The sequence below is a fragment of the Dichotomopilus funicola genome (assembly GCF_033296635.1).
Source record: "Dichotomopilus funicola strain CBS 141.50 unplaced genomic scaffold C8A04scaffold_5, whole genome shotgun sequence".
NCBI lineage: Eukaryota > Fungi > Ascomycota > Sordariomycetes > Sordariales > Chaetomiaceae > Dichotomopilus > Dichotomopilus funicola.
This window is the reverse complement of record NW_026944026.1, coordinates 410,074-424,926: the sequence shown is the minus strand read 5'-3', so window position 1 is coordinate 424,926 and position 14,853 is coordinate 410,074. Positions and strand designations below refer to the sequence as shown.

Genomic DNA, 14,853 nt, shown 5'->3' with positions numbered 1-14,853 from the left:
CCGTCCTGAGCAGCGAGCAGCAGATTGGAGCACGGGGCAGCTCCCAACCAAAAGCATGACCTCGACCACTTTCGCAGGCCGCCCCTGGGCCTTTCCTCCGGATTACCATTTCAGCGCGAGCGGCCAACAACCACCTTTGGCGGGCCCCCTGGAAAAAGCGCACAACATCAGTGGCGCGCAACAGTCTCAGCACCCACAACACCCACAACCACCACAACAACAACATCAACAACACCCGCCGATATTTCGACAACCACCCCAAGCACACGACACGCGCAGCGACATTATAATCAACACGCACCGACAAAACCACAACTCATCGAAGCTGCCGGCGTTTCGATTTGCAGACCTGCAAAAAGACCGCATTCCGGCGCTGCTCGCGCTGCAGCAAGCGGCCCCACTAGCGCCGGTTCTGTCGCAAACGACCGTTGCTGACCCCCTGGGCGCAAGCGGGCACATCCCTGAAGCGTCGCATAACATTCGCACCCTCCAAACCCTCCACCATTCAAGCAGCACACCAACCCTGCCGGATCGGCCGGCCCCCTTACCTACTCCCGCTACTACCTTTGAGTTCCAGCAACACCACGCCGGAGGAGCCAGTGCCACTGCCAGTACGAGTACCAGTGTCACGACAAAGACGACGACAAAACCTCGCGCGCGCACATTCCAACTGCCAGGCTTCGACATCGCTCGCGACAACACGCCCACAGGCTCCAAGCGCCCGGCCTCGTTCTCCGACACGCACATTCTTCCCCGCGACGCGTCGGCCGCAAACCGTCGTCTGTCGCAACCCCAGCCGCAGTCCCAGTACCAGTCCCAGTACCAGCACCAACACCAATACCAGGAACAGGAGGAACAGGGGCGCCCGACGTCAGCGACCTCGCCGATCCCTCCGATTAAACGGCGATTGACCGAGAGCGCGATTAAACATTCGAGCCACGGGCACCGAGACAGCGCAAAATCGGACGTCAAGCAATCGCGCCCGCCGCTCTCGCACAAACCGTTTACGTCCCCCAGCGGCGCTTCATCGTATTCCTCGGGCAAGCGGACTGCTCCGCGCTCGTCCCGGTCGCCTGGAGCGCGCAAGAGTGTCTTTCTCGATATGCGCGCGTGGCGCAAGCCGCAAGACGTGCATTATAGTAGCAACCATAGCAGCAAGAAGAGCAAAAACAATAGTTCGAATCACAACCACAACAACGACCACAACAACGACCACAACAACGACCACAACAACGACCACAACAACGACCACAGAAACAACGACGACATCGCCGGGACGGGGTCAGAATACCACCATCGCGACCGTCCATTACCCTCGATCGAAGGTGGGCGAGGAGAAGACGAAGACCTCCCACAGCCGACACCGTCGGAAAACGACGAAATGACGACAACCACGGACAACGACAACACGGCGGACCTGTTTATGAAGATTGCCGGGGAGGATCCGGCCCCGCGGGCGTCGGAGCAGCTACCAGCCTCCGCGTCCGCCGAGCCGAGCCCTCTAGTAAGTTCCTTTACGGGGACACGCTCGTTCCACGACGACGACGACCGCTACTCGTCGGCCCCGTCGCTGACCCGCTCGCAGTCGCGCATCTCCCGGAGCGCACATCGTCGACCGCTCTCCACTTCCGTCGCGGCGACACATCACGAGACCCCCTCGCCACCGCGGGTCACACGTCGGATGTCGGACCAACGCGACAGCTCGCAATCACGACAGGCGGCCGACACGCAGTCGGCGCATCCTCTCTCGCGCGAGTCATCGGCGTATCGCACGCCGGCGGGGAGGGAGAACCTGCCCCCGCTCGCCACGTCGGCCGAGAGCTCTAGCCGGTCCCAGTCCGGGCGGACACCCCTGCGGCCATCGCCTGTGACACCCCGGCAGATCTCGTTCAAGGACTCCCTCGCGGGGGAGAACAGCTCGAGCTCGAGCTACCAGCGTAGGCGGCAGTCGCTGACGGATAATAACAACCACAGCAGCAACAACAGCAGCAACCCGTCGTCCTCGCGGTCGACGCACTACCGCAACGCCAACCTCGTGATCACATCAGCCCGGACGTACCACTCCTCACCCTTAGTCCCCAAATCCGTCAACGTTCTCCCGGATCACCCGAACACCTCCGACGCGAACCAGGCCGCAGTCGAGGGGAACGAGTCGTCGTCGTCCACAGCCGCGCCATCGACGGTCTGGGACGAGCTGGATGACCTGAAGTCGAGGATCCACAGGCTGGAACTGACGGGCAAGATGCCAGCTACGCCAGGCGGTAATGGGGCTAACGGGGTGTCCCGGTCATCGGAAGAGCGCCCACGAACGGCGACGACAAACGCCACGACGGTATCGGCGTCGCCCAAACGCGGATCGGGGACGGGTGTGCCGCAGACCGCGGAGGTTACTCCGAACAACGTCGGCAACATCAACAGCAGCGTGCAACACATCCAGCAGACGCACATGCAGCACTCATCCCCCCTAGCCCGCGAGGCCCAGCCGCTGCTGCTCTCAGCGCTGAGCAAGACCAAGAACCTGGTCAACCCCGACGTCTTCGACGCGATCGAATCAGCCGCCGCCGACGCCATGACGCTGTCGTCCATGATTGGGTCTGTGGGGCAGCCCGGGCCGGTGTCGAGCGCCGCTAGTGTGGTGGGCGGGTACAACGGCAGCGTGACCGACCGGCAACTGCGCAAGAAGGCGGATAGTATCTGTCGGAGTTTGACGGAGTTGTGTCTCGCGCTTGCGGACCCGGCTGGAAGGACTAAGTTGCCGCTGCCTGCTCCTCCTCCCACAGCAGTAGCAACACAGGCAGCTCCCGAACCGGAGACAACAACCATCAGTCCAGCAATCAACCACCTCGTCGCCGAAACCCCCAACAACAACAACCACCGCCGACCTAGCGCCGTAGCCGACGCCATCGTCAAAAACGGAGCAGCAGGCGCAGGTTCCACCAACCCCAGTCCCCGCGCCCCAACCTCGCTCGAACAAAAACGCAAGTCCATGCTCGCCGGCATGTCGTCCCTCTCTTCCCCACGCTACGCCACAGCCCCGTCTACCCCGCTCGAATCTACCGCCGGTCGGAAATCTTCTCTTCTGCTTGCGCGTATTCGCCGCACTGCGACTGATGAACCTGAGGATAGCCCGCAGTCTGCTGGGGGGGTTGGTAATAGCGGCGGTAGGCGGTCGTCGCTGTTGTTGCGGTCGAGACGGCTGGGGTCGGAAGAGCCGGAGGATCAGACGCTGCAGCAGACTCAACAACAGCAACCGTCTCCTCGTGAGAGCGGAGGGGGGAGGAAAACCTCGCTGCATCTACGCACTCGAAAAGCAATGGTGATGAGTGAAGACGAAGACGACGGGCCGACACGCATTCGTGCGCCGTCTAGGGCGGTTACCGAGGTTAATGGGTTTCGTCGTGAAACTCATCGCGAATCTCATCGTGAACCACCCATCTCAGGTTCCCACCGCCATCACCGACAGCAACATGACAGCGGCAGTGAAAACAACCGTCACAGCCCCGAAGGCCCGGCCACGCCATCTGTGCTGCCGCGTCGGAGTAGACTCGTGCCTGCGGCGATTGCCACCCGGCTGGCGACGGCGTTGCCGTCGAGTCAGCATCATCATCAGCATCCGAGCACACCGGCGAGGAAGTATCTCGAGCGGAGTAGCACCACGCAGGAGCGCGATCGGGATCGCGATCGAGATCAAGACCGGACCCGAGACCGGGACCGCGACCGAGACAGGGATAGAGAAAGAGATAGAGAAGGCAGAGAAAGAGACAGAGAAAGAGCCCTACAGAACCTTTCCGATCGGCTGGCTGAAGAAAGAGGGCACCAGCAGCAGCGGCAGGTGTCGGGGTCGGCGGGACTGGGATTGGGGTTGGGGTTGTTGGGACGGAGTGGGAGTCTGGGGCGGAGGGGGGGGAATGTGAGTGCGGCGAGGGAGAGGGAGTCGGGGAGGGATAGTACCGGGAGGGATAGTACCGGGAGGGAGAGTATGGGGAGAGAGAGGGAGACGGGGATTCCGAGTTTGAGGCAGTGATTATGAGGGTCAAGCTCTGGGGGCACGCGACGCTCCCTTGGATGCTTCGACTACACGCTTCGACTACACGCTTCGACTACACACGCTTAACCACACCTCCGAGTACACGCTCCAACCACCTCTATATTATAGAGTACACGCGCTCCATAATACAACAACATACCCGGCTACACTCGGAACACGACACCGCCCAACCTCAAGAATGCAACGGCCAATCTAAAGACCACACAAACTCGACAACGTTAAAACGACCGCCATGAAAGTCCAATGTTTCGATCGATACACACACACCCACGTTCCGCCACCCACCAACCATACTAGTCTCACACGGACAAAACTTATCATCCACCCGGGTATCAGACCAGCTCGGGACGGAGGAGACGGAGTCCGGGATGAACAGGGATTGAGCACAAACGAGCAGAGACAGAGCAGGGCGATTGCAAAAAACCATGTGCATCTCTCTGCTCTGTCTCTGTATCTATCCATGCTTCTATACTGTACCGTCTGCCTGCACCCATCTGCGCCCGCATCCGCATTTGCATCTTTCGCTCCCCGCATTTTTGGGTTCCTTCTCGCATTTTTGCAAGACAACCGGTGTTTCGTTGGATTCTTGTTTATTCTTATCTTATTTATTGTTATCATTACCATTTCCACGGAGACAGAGACGGGGCTAAGGAGGCAGCCAGGCAGGCAGTTTGAGTTTTCAGTTTCAAGTTTCAAGTTCGAGTTGAAAAGCTTCTTGTTTTGTTTTTTGCTGGGTTGGGCTGGGCTCGTTAGATTTGGCATTTTGTTATATTGTCATATTTATTTTACGGTGGGGTTCTTTGGTTTTTGTTTTTGTTTTAATCATTGGCATCGTTCACGGCATCCTCACATCGGGTAGGCGTCTTGGTTTTGACGACGATGATGGCCACGGAATGGAATGAATGGTTGGATGGTTGGTGTAGGCAGGGTATGGAATGGGGTATTTGTATCGGTTTTGTAGGAGCATGGATGGATGGATGGGATAGGATAATGAGGCGGTGTTTAAGGGGCAGCTGGAGGGGAAGTGTGGGGTTCTTGTATGATGATGATTGTTTTATTGTTCCATTATCTACATGTGCTGCTTTGTTTTCTCTTTGTCTTGTTTGAGTGAAATGGTGTTGGGTGTTGGTTATTGCACGGGCGCTTACCGGCGTGAGTCACCGGGGCTATGGATTCAAAAACCACTGGGACGATTAAAAGATGGACTCTGTCTTGGGTTAATTTCTTTCGACTTGTTTTCAATCCGTCCGACGTCAGCGCTTTGGCCCTGGAATGACCGTATTTCAAGATACCTGATACCGTATAATATCGAACTTTCGCCGAAGAATAGCCTGCATTTTGACACTCACCCCACAATCTACAACCCCACTACCCCACCACGACCTCTCATTCTCACGACAACACACGATCTCAGTTTCATTGCAAAGTCGGTCAAAACGGGTCTCATCATAAAATGTGAGTGATTCCGGTCTCTGCATCTTGTCTATCTCCTCAGTTGTGTCTATTTTTGTCGGTATATCTATATATATTATTCTTATTTTCTTCTATTTCTCATGTACAAATTCCTCATTCCCCGACCTCGTTTTTCAGCTGCCAGAATTACACCACCTTTCGCAGTCTTGTCAAAACCAATAAGCACAGCCAGTCACTTCTCACCACATCGTCTTTCCACTCCAACCCCCAAACGTAACCTGCATCAAATTTTATCATTTCGAACCTCATTCTTACCTCTTACATTCAACACAGCTTTCAAGAGGACACACACCATGTCCAGCCACGACCTCGAGCTCGACGAGGACCGACTCGCTGACCTTGCTCTTTCATCCACTCGGCAGTCCGGTGGTCGAGGGGGTAAACGCGGCGGAAGAGGACGAGGCGGTGGAGGAGGCGGTGGAGGAGGCGGTGGCCGAGACAAACGCGAAGTCGACCTATCACGGGCGCTATCCCGGCTGTTGAGACACCAGGCAGCCAACGCCGGGGTGCCGCTGGACCGGGAGGGGTTTGCCAGTTTAGAGCGGGTGGTCAGTCTCTTCCATCTATCAAACTATTCATGAATGCCAACTAACCGACTGACTCTGACTGCTAGCTCCAATGGCCCCCCCTCCGCTCCCTATCACCCAGCTTCGCCGAAATCCGCCACGCCGTCGACAACTCGGACAAGCAACGCTTCGCTCTCAAGCCGGACCCGCGCACGAACCCGGACCTTGACGAGTCCACGACCGACCCGGCGCATTGGCTTATTCGTGCTAATCAGGGGCACTCTATTAAGCTGGATAGTGAGCACCTGCTTAAGCCGCTCGCTTTGCCTTTGCCTGGCTCCGCTACTGCGTCCGCGGGGGGTGAGACGGGAGAGGAGGAGGGGAAAGAAACGGAGGGTGAAACGGGAAAGGAAGTCGGAAAAGAAAAAGAACAAAGTCTCCCACCCGGCGCCCTCCCCATCCCCCCAACCGTAATCCACGGCACCTACTTCGCCTTCTGGCCCTCGATCCTCGCCAGCGGCGGCCTCAAGCCCATGGGCCGCAACCACGTCCACTTCAGCACCGGCCTGCCCGACCCCAACAACACTGACCCGAATAGTAAAACCGTAATAAGCGGCATGCGCGCCGACGCCGAACTCCTCATCTACATTGACGTAGAGCGCAGTCTGCGGGATGCTGAGAGCGGGATAAAGTGGTGGATGAGTGAGAATGGGGTGGTGTTGACGGAGGGGAATGGAGAGGGGATCGTGCCGGTGAAGTATTTTAAGGAGGTTGTGGGACGGAGGCAGCAGGTGGGGGTGTTGTGGCGGGATGGGGAGTGGGTGGGGGATTTGCCGGAGAGGGTTAAGGTTAGTGTGCCGCATGGGAAGGTGAGGGGGAATGGTGGGAGAGGTAATGGGAGAGGTGGAAGGGGGAGTAGTGGAAGGGGAAGAGGAGGAAGAGGAAGGGGGGATAACTAGGAGGGAGAGGATAGGGAGGATTACTAGGCGGGAGACAGCTAGGGAGGATAAATAGTGTTGGGTGGGAGTCACTAGGGATATGATACGGGGGAATGGATAATCATCGCTATCATCGCTATATGCCGCTCTGCGTAAACGAGAAAAGCACCAAACCATATCTACGCCGATATCCTGCGAACGACTCAACCAACGGTGCTTCGTCCCGAGGATAAAACCATCCCATCTCCCATCCCATCTCCCATCCCATCTCCAGTCTGATCTCTCCATCTGATCGCTACGCCAGAGCATCCACCATCCTAAGCACACCACCCACCGTCCCTAGCACAGCACCAACCGTCCTAAACACAGCACATACCCTCGGTGCTGAGTACCTAGCTAGGTAAAGCACCTACTCCCCCATCATCTCCTCAAGCTCCCTCATCCTCCTCTCCTGTTCCCCAACCAACCACCCCAACACCACCTCCGCCACTCTCTCCGTCGCATTCTTCCGTCCATACACATTCTTCACATCCCCTAGACCCTCGGGGATTTTGAGACCCGCGTCGGGTCCGAAATCCGCGCGGCCGTCGAAAAAGTCTCGGGCAGCGGTGAGGGAGACTGCGCCGGGGGAGGTGGAAGATGGCAAGGTGGAAGAGGCGGTTGGCGAAGGGGAGGTGCGGTACTGCGGGATGGTGAGACCCATCAGTTTGCAGAGGTCTTCGACGCGTTTGGTTGCGGGGGGGATGTGGTCTTCGTCGTAGTCCTCCGCGTTCCCACCATTCGTTCCATTCACGTTGGCGATGCCGTTGGTCTTGGGGGTCTTGTTCGCAACTCCTCCGGCTCCGGCTCCCGCTCCGCTCTTCTTCGGCGTCACCGGCTGAGTCTGGTCCTGAGACTGGGACTGGGACTGCCCCTGAGACTGCGCCCGGGCAGCCTTGGCCTTGGCCTTCCCGCTAATAGTGGTCGTGCTCACGCCGTCGGCATTCATGTACCCGCCGCGGATCAGCCACTGGACACAAGCGCGGGCGGCATACTTTTTGGCGTCCTTTTTGCGGCTGAAGCTGGGGGTAGTGCCTGTACCCGCGGCGGCGTTGGCACCGGCACCGGCACCGGCACCGGAGATAGAAGCGCCGCCGTCGTCTTCGTTGGCGGTGTTGGTGGTGTTGGTGTTGGTGGTGTTGGTGTTGCTGGGGGAAGACGGGGGAGGCGAGCTGAGGCCGGATTCGGCGTTGGGAAACGACAGTTCCTGGCCTGTGGCGGGCAGGACGAACTGGCAGGTGCAAGTCCAGCGATTGTCATCGGCCGGGTGCTCTGTGAAAGTCGGCGCGGCGCCGTCGTTGGCTTGGATGTAGACTGGGCGTGTTCAGTGTTCGTCTTGGGAACCCGAGAGTGTGAATGAGTTTGTGACGGGGGGGGCGATGGGGGAGTGAAGGAGACGGGAAAAGACTTACGATTCAACAGGCTCACCCAGTCGCGATCGCCTAGCTCGGGCTCGATGGCGCGCTTAAAGTCCATGAGTGCCTTTTGTAGGGATTGTGACAGCGGCTTGGGGTTGCGCTCTTGTTCTTCGAGCCACTCGCGCAGGTCGCGGTAGACCAGCGGCTCATCAAAGGACGCGGGGGTCGCCATGGTCGTGTGTGTGCTCGGAACTAGGGCGGGATCCGAGCCGGTATGGGTAGTGATACCGGGAGTGGTATCGGTAGTGATGCTTGTGTCAATGCCCGAGATGGTACTATCGGTAGTATCGATACTCGAGATACCGATGCTTGGTTTGGGTTTCTTTTGCGAAACAGATGTAGGAGAAAGAGAGCGATCAGGAAAGCGATCACAAGAGCGATCAAGAGGATCAAGAGGATCAAGAGGAACAGAAGGAGGAGGAGGAGAAAGAGAAACAGAGGAAGATTGAGAAAGAGAAGAAGAAAGAGAAGGATGCTCAGGAGCAGCAGGCGCGAATGCTTCGGTGAACTTGCGTTTAAAGGACTGTAACATGTTCTAGCAGCTGTCCGGTTAAGAAATAGGAAGAAGAAGAAGAAAAGGAAGCGAGAAAGCGAGGAAACGAGAAAACGAGAAAGCGAGAAAGCAAGAAAAAAGAAGGCAAGGCTGCGCGAAAGGAAACCAAAGAAAAGGATCAAGTGGGGGAGGGCCTCATGCAATCGTTGCAACTGTGATGGGCTTAATGGGTGCGATGAATGCAGAAGAACTGCTTCTACATGGTAATCATGGGAAATGCCAAGAAGAAAAACGGATTGGTTAACACAGGCGAATGGGAGTCATGTTGCTGAACAGGAGAGCTGTTCATCGAGGGCCGTCTGGAACATGGAGGGTGCATACATGAGTAGTGGGGATGACCCCGCGTGGTAGGCCTCAGTGTCGTCAAATTTGGGTCACATTGTGCTTGGCTGTGAATACACCATAGACCAAACTCGGATTGTGGACTGTATGGAATTGACTGTTCAGTTCAACTGTTCAGCTCAACTGTTTCAGCTCAACTGTTTCAGCTCTGCCGCTGTTCACGCATCTGAAATAGTCACAGTTGTAGCATTGGGTATCAAATCTATGTACAAAGCAAGCTGCTAATTATGCCGAGGCCTGGACTCAACAGTCCATGAGCAGTTTTACTCAAAGAATTCTCCATCACTATCCTCCTCGGCCCTCTCAGCCTCATTTTTCGTCTGATTACCCCGTCCGCTCTTCGCCCTCTCCTCCCTCTCTCTAGCCCGCCTCTCTCTCCGCCCACCCTTCTCTGGCATCTCTTTACTTCCCATCTCTTGACCTCCCATCTCTTCACTTCTTACCTTTTTACCTCTCATCGTCTTAACGCCTCCCTCAGCCGAGCCTCCAGCCGAGCCTCCAGCCGAGTCACCAGCAGATGACTCCCCCACCAGCCGACGATTCTGCAACCTCTCCAACGCAGCCTTCCCCTGCTCCCTCGTCTTCTCCACAACCTTCCACATCGCCGGCCGTGGCGTCCTTAAATACTGCGCTGCTGTACTCGTCTCATTTCCATTCACCTCTGTATCATCCTCCCCTTTTCCTTTCTCCTCCTTGGTTACGCCGGCATACAAGCTGATGTAAGGCTCCATAAACGGAAAGTAGACCGCATAATCCACATCGACCTGCGCCACGTGCAGGTCGGCCTGCAGCTGGGCTACTTCGGCGGGGTCGGTGGCTTGGGCGAGGCGTTTGGCCAGTTGCTTGGTGAAGCGGAGGGCTTTTTTCCTTTCTACTCCGGATTCATCCATTCTATTAGCCACCCTCTCTCTTCACTTCCTCATTTCCAAACCCCATTTCCAACAGAAGCATTGCAAGAGAGGGACAGAGCGAGTAAAGGGGGGAGACATACCAAAAAACCGCACCATATGATACCGTCCAATCATCCTACTCCTCTCCTTCTTCTCCCTCGCCCCCTCAATCCGCTGCCTATGCGCCGCCAGTTCCCTTTCCAAATCCTTCTGTTTCGTAGCCGGCAGCTGGAGGGTCCCGGCACCATCGCTGCCACCTCCCCGCGCCAGCAGCCGTTCGATGGCCCGGGCGCGTTTCTTGATGGCGGTTAGGCTGTCTAGGTCGATGGGGGCTGTGGGGGTTTGTTTGCGGCGGTGGTGCGGGTTCTGGTTTTGGTGTGAGGAGGAGGAGGAGGTGGTGCGCAGGCGTTTGCGGGCGGGGTTTTCGTAGGGGGTGGAGGGTGGGTGGGTTCTTTTGGTGCCCATTTTGACTTTTTGACTTTTGTGGTTTGTGGGATTGGCTTTTGCCGTTTGGTTTTTGGGTTTGGCTTTTGGTTGTGATTACGTTTGTTGGAATGGAGGTTGAAGTTTGGCGATTGTCGGGACTTTCTCGAAATTTTGGACCCTGCAAGATGCCTGCCGGGAGTATGTCAGGGTTAGGGTTTTGATACAGTGCAAAGTACAGTGCATGGACTGTTCAGATTGTCTAGCTCGCCCCACTTCCTTTTCAGGGCAGCTCTCAGTTCTGAGCTCACAGTACTCGCTCACAGTTACAACGTTCATCTCAGTCCATCATCTCAGTCAACTCAGTCCACGGTATGACCATGCTCGACTCGAGATAAGTTTCCCTTGATGTATGGCAGTGAAGCATTAAACCGGATGACGGGAATGAGGACCGGTTGATTTCAGTCCAAGTTCAACTCGGTCCAACTCAACTCGGTCGAAGCTCGATTCATCAACTCGAGTCCCACATTCACTCACTTCTATTCATACCTCTCTCCTCTCAAATAACTGAATCTCTCCTACTCAACCCCCCCCCAAAAAATCCAAAATGGACCGCTCCGACTCGGGCCTAATCCGCTGGTCCCCCCACGCCTCGCGCGACTCCTTCCTGCACATCAACCTCCAACACCGAGTCATCCAACTCTACGAGCCCACCGGCCTGGCCCGCTCCAACGGCCGCTTCGAACACCGCAAACTCGCCAAACACGACGATTTCCCGCCCCTCACCACCTACGACTGGTCGCCTACCGTCCCCGGATTGGTGGCTGTGGGCACGTCGACAGGTGTGGTGAATCTGCTGCGGGTGGATGATAATTCGAATGCGTATTTGGAGTTGGGGCTGAAGATTTCACGGACGTGTCAGGCGGTGGCGTTTAATACGGCGGGGAGGTTGGCGGTGGCGTTGGATCGGGTGAGGAGTGATACTTGTTTGCATATTTGGGATGTTAGTCGGTTGTCTGGTTCTGGTTCTGGGACGAATGGGAGCGGGAGTGGGAGTGGGAATGGCAGTATAGGAGGGTTCCCGATCGGGGTTGGTTTGCCGTCGGAGCCGGTGGAGAGGTTGGAGTTGAATGCGTCGGTGTCGAGTGTGCGGTTTTTCGAGGATAATCCGAATGTGTTGGTGGCGGGGGTTAAGGGGCAGGGGTTGAGGATTCATGATTTGCGAGGTATTTCTCTCTCACTATCTCCTCTCAGTCTAAACGTTTAAAGGAGGGCTACTAACACATAAAAACAGACCACAGCCAGGGCCCCGTGGCCCAATTCCAAACCAAATGCTGCAACAACCTCGCAATCGACTACGCCGACCAAAACTACTTCGCCTCCTCCGCCCTCGACCTCCCCGGCGTCATGATCTGGGACCGCCGGGCCATGAACCGACACTCGGCCAGCCCAGCCTACGCCAGCGCAGTCGGCCACGACGGCCGGCCCTGGGGCGGCGCCGTGTGGCTCGACCGCGCCGTGCAAGACGAGACGCGCGCCTCGGACAGCGAGAGCGAGAACTCGTTCATCCGCGCCCTGCGTTTCTGCCGCGACCACCGCGGCATGCTGGGGGTTTTATCACGGACGGGCCAGCTGCGGGTGCTGAACCTGCGTCGGGAGCATGTCGAAGCCGAGGGCCGGGTCGATGGAAGTCCGGAGTTGTTGGAGGTTGCGCGGTCGTATGAGCTGGATCCACGGTATGCGGAGCCCGGGCGGAAGAATGATAAGATTGTGTCGTTTGACTGGGTTACGATGGGCTCGCCGGTGCCGCAGCCGCGGGTGTTGGTGTTGAGAGCGAGCGGGGCGTTTGATGTGCTGGAGAAGCCGTCGTTTACGGCGGAATATCCGTTTAGTTTGGTTCCCTGGCAGCCGCCGCATCGGGGACAGCCGGACGGGGCAGACTACCAAGACCTGATGCACTTTGAAGCCTCCTCCGCCCGCGACATCTTCGGCCCCTTACTCACCGAGCAAGCCCTATCAGACGACATCCCCTTATTCGGCCCACACAAACCCAGCATCCGGTCCCTCGTCGAAAAGAGCCTCGCCCCGGACGCCCCCTCGACCCCTGCCCTGGTAACCAACAACGCCAACCCTCCCACCTCCTCCTCTCTACTCTTCGACCAAGCCACCACCATAGCCGACAAGCTCAAAGCCCTGCGGCTAGCCGGGAACCAGGGCCAGGAGCGGCCGCCAGAGGACGCCATGTTGCTGACCCAGCGGGAACGGCATGAGCGTTTGTTGACTGAGGCGAGGGAGTTGACGGGATTGTCGGCTAAGGAGCGGTTTGCATTGGATCATACTATGCTGTTGCGTGCGCAGGAGGGGTATCGGTTTGATTTTGGGAAGAATCAGAAGATTGTGGCGGATGATCCGTGGTTGACTGATGTTTGGGTTTGGGTTGCTGGTATTTTTGCTCTCCTTTTCCCTCATTCCCCCCCTGTAGAAAGGAGACATGGCTGACTAGAACAGGAGCGGAAGAGGCCGCGACCGAAGGCGGCATGATGTCGTATCCCTTGGACATCGGGTACATGGGCGTGCACAACATCTGGACCAATAACCTAGGTACGTGCTCATGTTGACAGCCATATTCATGCATCCATTTAACAATCCCAGGGAGCAAACCGGAAAGACGACTATCCGACGACTCGAGGCCTCCCGACGAGGCCGGCTGGGAGCGCTGCCTCAACGCCATCAACAAGAAACTCGGCGTGCCCAAGTTTGACGGCACCGTCGAGACCAAACGCGTGCACCACCGTGAGATGTGCCTCGCCGTGTGCACCCTCGGCCGGCCGTACGGCGCCGAGTTCAGGGAGGCGCTGTCGGGTTCTACTGTGAAAAGACCGTCGACTTGGTACACCATGGTCGCTGCCCACGCTCTGTTCCGCGGCGACACCAAAGGGGCCGTCCAGGTGCTCAAGGTCGCCAGCACCGAGCATCCTGAGCTACTATTCGTCTCGCTGGCCTTACAATTGATCGGCAAATCCGGAGACAAAGACGACGACACCAAAACCGCCCTCGACTTCGACGAGCGCATCGCCTGCAAAACCGACCCCTACCTGCGCGCCATCTCCGCCGTCATCGCCACCGGCGACTGGGCCGTCATCGCCGACCAGCGAACCCTCCCCCTGCGCGACCGCTGCTTCGTCGCCGTCCGCCACTTCTCCGACGACGCCCTCACCGCCTGGCTCTCCCGCGAACTCACCGCCGCCATCGACACGGGCGACATCAAGGGCATCATCCTCACGGGCATCACCGACCCCCTCGTCGACATCCTCGCCCGCTACGTGCACAAGTTCCACGACACCCAGACCGCTGCCTTGCTCCTGGGTGTCTGCGCCCCGCGCTTCATCGACGATATTCGGGCTACGGCGCTGCGCAACGCCTACCGCGCGTACCTCCAGCGCCATCGCGCGTTCTTTTTCAGGGCCAAGTTTGATGTCGAGTCCACCCTGCGCAGTAAACACCACGGTCGTCCGACTGTTGCCCCGCCACCGCGGCAGATCGGGTTGAGGTGTGTGTATTGCGATGTGGAGTTTAAGACGGAGTCGTTGCCCCCACTGACGGGGGGCAGTCAGGGGGCGACGCCTGCTTTCTTGTCGTCTACCTCTTCCGGTACCAGCTCAAGGGCACGTCAGAAACACCCCCATCAGCAACACTCCCAACCCCATCCCCAGCACCCTCAACACCAACACCCCCACCAGCAGCAACACCAACAACATCACCCCCGACCAAAACACGCCCAACAAGAAGCAAACCCCTACACCGAAAAAATGGTCGCCTCGGGAATCAGCTGTCCCAGCTGCAAACAAAACCTCCCCCGCTGCGTCGTCTGTCTCGAAGTCGTCGGTATGCCCCGGACCACCACCTCCTCCTTCTCCACCACCGGCCCTGGCACAGCCCCAGGGATAGGCGCAGGGGGGATAGGGATAGGCGGAAGAGGGGTAGGAGGGTTAGGCATAGGAGTGGGAGGGGGAGTAGTAGGGGATACTAGAGGAACGGGTCGATTCCCGACATTTTGTGCGGCGTGTGGACATGTGTTGCATTTGGACCACGCGAGGGAGTGGTTTGCAAGGCACAGGGAGTGTCCGGTGCCCGAGTGCAGGTGTTTGTGTAATACGAGGGTTAATGAGGAGTTGGAGTATTAGTCTTAGGGACTTACTCGCTTATTCACGACTTACTCCTCG

The 14,853-nt window shown here is 57.6% G+C and overlaps 5 protein-coding genes across 5 annotated transcripts; 3 read left to right on the top strand and 2 right to left on the bottom strand.

The window, feature by feature from the left end:
* Positions 1-55: 55 nt before the first annotated feature.
* C8A04DRAFT_9399 (uncharacterized protein) lies at positions 56-4,024 on the top strand (the record flags this gene model as incomplete). The annotated part of the gene is made up of 8 exons (XM_062785466.1): positions 56-570; positions 625-779; positions 876-1,110; positions 1,255-1,504; positions 1,586-2,368; positions 2,438-3,395; positions 3,441-3,910; positions 3,992-4,024. 8 exons carry the CDS (start codon positions 56-58, stop codon positions 4,022-4,024), a joined length of 3,399 nt encoding a protein of 1,132 aa, XP_062640356.1.
* Positions 4,025-5,814: 1,790 nt separating this feature from the next.
* On the top strand, positions 5,815-6,986 carry C8A04DRAFT_34537 (KptA family-domain-containing protein; the record flags this gene model as incomplete). The annotated part of the gene is made up of 2 exons (XM_062782860.1): positions 5,815-6,069; positions 6,135-6,986. 2 exons carry the CDS (start codon positions 5,815-5,817, stop codon positions 6,984-6,986), a joined length of 1,107 nt encoding a protein of 368 aa, XP_062640355.1.
* Positions 6,987-7,374: 388 nt separating this feature from the next.
* On the bottom strand, positions 7,375-8,594 carry C8A04DRAFT_25178 (uncharacterized protein; the record flags this gene model as incomplete). The annotated part of the gene is made up of 2 exons (XM_062779463.1): positions 7,375-8,318; positions 8,417-8,594. 2 exons carry the CDS (start codon positions 8,592-8,594, stop codon positions 7,375-7,377), a joined length of 1,122 nt encoding a protein of 373 aa, XP_062640354.1.
* Positions 8,595-9,580: 986 nt separating this feature from the next.
* On the bottom strand, positions 9,581-10,672 carry C8A04DRAFT_34536 (uncharacterized protein; the record flags this gene model as incomplete). Its single annotated transcript, XM_062782859.1, has 2 exons — positions 9,581-10,188; positions 10,309-10,672. The coding sequence occupies 2 exons, from the start codon at positions 10,670-10,672 to the stop codon at positions 9,581-9,583; spliced, it is 972 nt and encodes a 323-aa protein (XP_062640353.1).
* Positions 10,673-11,237: 565 nt separating this feature from the next.
* C8A04DRAFT_34535 (uncharacterized protein) lies at positions 11,238-14,814 on the top strand (the record flags this gene model as incomplete). Its single annotated transcript, XM_062782858.1, has 4 exons — positions 11,238-11,856; positions 11,925-13,073; positions 13,139-13,235; positions 13,287-14,814. The coding sequence occupies 4 exons, from the start codon at positions 11,238-11,240 to the stop codon at positions 14,812-14,814; spliced, it is 3,393 nt and encodes a 1,130-aa protein (XP_062640352.1).
* Between the last annotated feature and the right edge of the window lie 39 nt (positions 14,815-14,853).